The sequence below is a fragment of the Solea senegalensis genome, linkage group LG1 (assembly GCF_019176455.1).
Source record: "Solea senegalensis isolate Sse05_10M linkage group LG1, IFAPA_SoseM_1, whole genome shotgun sequence".
Taxonomy (NCBI): domain Eukaryota; kingdom Metazoa; phylum Chordata; class Actinopteri; order Pleuronectiformes; family Soleidae; genus Solea; species Solea senegalensis.
In genome coordinates this window covers 24,644,357-24,649,523 of record NC_058021.1, presented here as the reverse complement: position 1 = coordinate 24,649,523, position 5,167 = coordinate 24,644,357, and the positions used below count along the sequence as shown (strand labels likewise).

Genomic DNA, 5,167 nt, shown 5'->3' with positions numbered 1-5,167 from the left:
CAAAAAAGTCATAGTATAGTATGTTGTCCAAAATTGGTCAAAAAGTCATAGTATAGTATGTCATCGAAAAAAGGTCCAAAACGTCATAGTATAGTATGTCGTCCAAAATCGGTCAAAAAAGTCATAGTATAGTATGTCATCCAAAATCGGTCAAAGAAGTCATAGTTTGAGATTGGACTAACTAACTCCACTAATGTACACTGCTCTTGTTCGTTTTCGTGTTAACTAATCATTATTTTCTCTCGCTCCCTCAGGTACATGATGATGAAAGACTGTTGGCATGCCATCTCATCCCAGAGACCCACTTTCAAGCAGCTCGTCGAGGATCTGGACAGAATCCTCACCCTCAACACTAATGAGGTGAGTGTCATTCTCCTTCACGCACATTTTTATTCCAAAGAGTTTTCAAAATTCCAGGTGGTCAGGAAACACACTACATGAACAGTGTAATTTCCTGGCGACATCCAGTGTTTCATGACAATAAAATCGAAGAATATGTTACGTTCCTACACACAGTTTGTCGGTCCAAACTGAATTACACACTTTCCAGTGCCTGCTGGGTTCAACAGAACTTTGGTGAAAGTTTGAGCATTAACACGGGGACTAAATGGGGACCAAAGACATGGCCAGATCACTTGATCTGGGCTGAGCACTGCATCCCAACAAAGTTACCCAATCATCTCATCCATTCCTCGCTCCCTATAATGGCCTGCATTTCTCTCCATCCCCCTTCTTGTCTCGTTTAATATCCGCGTGCCACTGTGAAAAGAGGCCGTCGATGGAAAGCTGTCAAGACTCGTCTGCTGTGGAGTTGGAGCTTTGGAAATTTATGCCAAAAAACCCAACATTGAGTTTGAACATTTGAAATAGAATAAAGCAGCCTTTGCTTGCTCCCACCCCCCCTTCCTCTGCCTCAAACCGCTGGCAGATGTGGTCGTTTTCAGTAATGTGAGCCTTCTCGTGTTGAGCTGGGAAAATGGAAGCCAGTGCTAATTTTCAACAAAACCCCAAGAACTCTTCTTCCTCACAGTTATTACCAATAACAGCCAGGAAAGACATAATCTTCTTTTTGGAGTCCAGCACTGCATCCTGCCAGTGCCTTTATTTTTTTTCCAACCCTCTATTACCAGTCACGTCAGAGCAGATGTCAGATTTGTTTGGACTGAACTTGATGTTCTTTGTATCTATGTTCCTCTTTTACCCAACGTCACCACAGAATATAAGAGCAAAAACGGAATCAACCAACATTTTATTTTTTTTTATACCTGCAAGTACTTTGTGAAAATATCTAGTTCAACATTTGTTTTCTGCTGTGTTTCATAAATACAGTCAGTGTGATTATGTGTGATTTAAATTAATAACATAATAGAGGTGATACTATTCTCCTCCACCTCTCTTACCCTCCTGTGGAAAGTCCCTGTTCTTGTTGACTGGCTGTCAGCTCTATATTTATATTCTCTGGCTTGCTCTACGTCTTTCACCTCACGCCTCTGAATATACTGTATATTTTTCTCCCTTTTGTAAGATACAAGCTTGTGTCTGGGTGCAAATGATCTCATACAACCATCTCTTTCCTGTGTTCTGTGTTCACAGGAGTATCTGGACCTGTGCGCCCCAACAGAGCAGTATTCCCCCAGCTTCCCAGACACACGCAGCTCCTGCTCCTCCAGTGACGACTCTGTGTTTTCCCATGACCCCTTACCAGACGAGCCCTGCCTTCCCAAGTACCAGCACATCAATGGAAACGTTAAGACATGAGCCACGCACCTTCCCTCTCTACCCCAAGCTTGTTCAGCCCCTCTTACCCTTCGACGTCCTAAAACACACACAGTGCCTCCGTCATCAACTCAACCTCCTGCCCCTGCCAATAATCCCTCTGGCTCTCAATGGACTGAGCGAGAGCCCCGGAAGGGCCTGGGCTGGTGGCAGCGCTGCTGTCACACACTCTTACTGCCATGTGCTCACACACACTACACACACTACATGCTCACATGAGGTCTTAAATGAGAGGACAGGGTCCCTGCAGAGGCTGTTTCTTTGCTGACTGAATGGACTGGCATTCACCAGGGGGGGGATCCTCTTCCTCTCTCTTCATGTAAATACTCAAAGACTTTGAATTTTGGTTTCATGTTTGTAACCAGAGAGGCATTACGCGTGTTTGGCGATCCCGTTCCAGTGGCTGGCATTTTGAGACTGTTGTTTGCCCCTGGAGGAATGTATGGATCCATGTGAACTTCAAAAACAAGGGACGAGAAGAGGACAATGTATAGGAAAAAGGACTCGGGAGACAGAGCTCCGACTAACAAAACAGAGGAATAGGAAGAGAGCACATATAGGAACTACTCTCCTGTTTATTTTGTAATATTGATGCATTTCTTTTTCAATTCTCTTGATAAAGCTTCCCGATTATTCTGGAGAAAAAAACAATACACAGTATAATGTATAGTGCTGGGTATATTTGTAAATATATTCAAATATGTATAAATATATATTATATATTTACAATGAATTATTTTTTGTATGGACTCTGAAATAACCCCCATCTCACCCGACCCTGCGCTGTGTTTGAGGCAGGAATGGTAACAGGTTACGTGTACTCTATTTCTCTTCACGCACACACACGCTCACACGCGCAGACATGGACACACACACTTACCTACACAAACACCTGTCTTACTCTCATTCAGTAACACAGTCGAGTATTGGCTTTCAGGGACTGAGGTAGCATGTTAATTTATTGACTTATTTGTTTTTTGAAATTATTCAAGAAAAAGAAAGAACAAAAACTATGTGGCAGAGATGATTACATTAATGATGCTGACAATACATAAATAATCCATTCAATTTATGGTAATTTAAAATGGTCTTTCAACAGTAACAGAAAAAAAGATATTTTTAGGTTTGAAAGATCCAGGTTTTGTAAGTTTTATATATGAATGTGAATTTAAGTTAAATGTTTTAATAAGTGTACATTTTATAGTCAGCTAATCCCTTTCTAATGTAGATATTGATGCCATTTCTCTCCAGTCATTTGACTCTTTCTTAGCGTCGCTTTAGGAAACGAGGTTGATTTCTGGACATTCATGTATGGTTAAAAGAATTCTTTTTCAAAACCTACAAACAATCCGCTCCCTCATTTAGACTTAAATATAGACTCCAAATTTACTTGACAGAATTGAAAGCTGAAAAACAAAGTGTTAAATCATTCAAGTGTTTGTTTTTTTTTCTACTGGACCAACTTAAAGATGTTTTTTTGCAAGTGTTTATGTCACATTTGCGAAATAAACGATGGAAAAAATATATTCTTGTCCTAATCTGTGATTTTATTGAAAGAATGAAGTGAAGGGCACAGAGGCTGTTTACTCCCATATGTTGAAAGAATGTGCGTTATACTTAAACTGCACTTTGGTCTGAACCTCTTCTACTTGATATGGGTGGAGACGCTCAGTCGTCTTTTTTTTCTTTTCTTGCTGTGCTTAGGAGAAAGTATTTTGTTTGTATGCTTTCAGTGTAAACTTACTATTCAAAGAGGAGGGATTTTCCATCATGTCTGCAATTAATTCAGAAAAATGAATCTGCTGGGTCTCAATAAGTGGGCACAGCTTGTTGTTTTTCAGACAAGATTTTTCAATAACAGGCCATGTCTTCATAAAAAAAACCCAAAAAAAACGGTTAGGCCTCAGCACAAATACAGTAAATGTGATTGAGTTGTTATGATAGCGTGGCTGTGTGTGTGTGTCTCAATCTGTCAGACTTAGATCAGACAACGAGTCTTTGTAAGCCTCCTGGCAGACTAACAGCAGCTCTGATTAGCTGATTGATTCCCCTTTTTCTCTTATTACAACAGATTTAATTCAGCAGAGTGAGTGGTTGATTTATCTGATTTGACGTAAGTTAATCAGAGATGATCTATCGGCGCGTGTGATTTACAGTGGCAGCCGTTGATGTGGTCGCATTAAGTAAAGGTGCAACACAGCGCGGCTGTGATGGAGACACACAGAGGTCAGGACATTACACGGATTCATGTACTGGAAACCTTTCAATTTTACTTGATTAAAAGTGAATAATTAAAAGCGGATAATAACAAATAACATCTAAGTATGTAGAAAATGTTGCCGTGTAAACTAAAGCGATGCCATGTGTTCTGGGAAAACTGGGTGTATCAAGTTAAAGTGTTAAGTGTTCTTCAACATAAATCTGGATCCCCTCTAGCACCAAGCTTCAACTTGTCCTGAATAAACATACAGTCTTCCTCCAATAGACGTGCCCCCTCATGTCTCCGGAACCTGAAAAAGGGCTTGGAGGGAAAAGTTACTCGGAAAACATTCCTCTTATTCCATAGAATAAGGAGGAAGAAAACAGCTACAGACCTGGGGGATTGGAGGGGGATTGGAAAGAAAGAGTGGCAGGATAAACCACAGCTCCATACACCCTCATTAAAGGGGGGGAGCGGAGAGAAAGGCAGCCGGATATCCTTACTGGCTATTGCACACTTTTATCAGAACGGCTGTCTATTGTGCTGTAGGCTGACGGCACACACACACACACACACACACACACACAGCCAGAGAACAAGGAGGAGAGAACTACAAGGAGGTGAAATAGAGGATTAGATTGTTTCATCTTGACAAAATGCCTCCTGTGCTGCCAATGCTTTTATGTGGAAAAAAAAATAAAAAAAATCCCACCTCACTTTGTCTCATGTCAGTAACATAACAGACCTAACTTTCAAGAGATTTGTTATCACTCCTGGTTACATGCTGATAATGATGTAGTGGTGAATAAACAGATGGGTTACCTATGACCTCAGTCATTCGTCAGTCTAATGAGTCTAATTTAAAACAGAGAAGCCTATATATTTGGACATTTTTGCTCCAGCAATTCTCATTTATCGTTGTCATATTAATAATATATAATGCTATATGTTTGAAAGATGAAGATAATTTAGATAATAGACATGTTAGTCAACCCAGTGAGCTAATTGTACTGCATTGCATTATATGTTAATATTATATATATATATGTTAATAATATATATTAACAGACATCCTCACACAGTTTTGCACAAAGTTTCCTGGCCAAAATACATTAAATGTACTTAGTGCGCACAACAGTTTTTTTTTTTTATTCCTGCAGAACAAAGGCATTCAGATGTGTTTTACCCCCA

At 40.1% G+C, this 5,167-nt stretch overlaps 1 protein-coding gene across 1 annotated transcript; it reads left to right on the top strand.

Annotated features, from left to right (window-relative positions):
* Window positions 1-232: 232 nt before the first annotated feature.
* LOC122782406 (fibroblast growth factor receptor 2-like) lies at window positions 233-3,686 on the top strand. The gene is made up of 2 exons (XM_044046720.1): window positions 233-360; window positions 1,594-3,686. Exons 1-2 carry the CDS (start codon window positions 259-261, stop codon window positions 1,756-1,758), a joined length of 267 nt encoding a protein of 88 aa, XP_043902655.1. The 5' UTR covers window positions 233-258; the 3' UTR covers window positions 1,759-3,686.
* The last annotated feature ends 1,481 nt before the right edge of the window (window positions 3,687-5,167 follow it).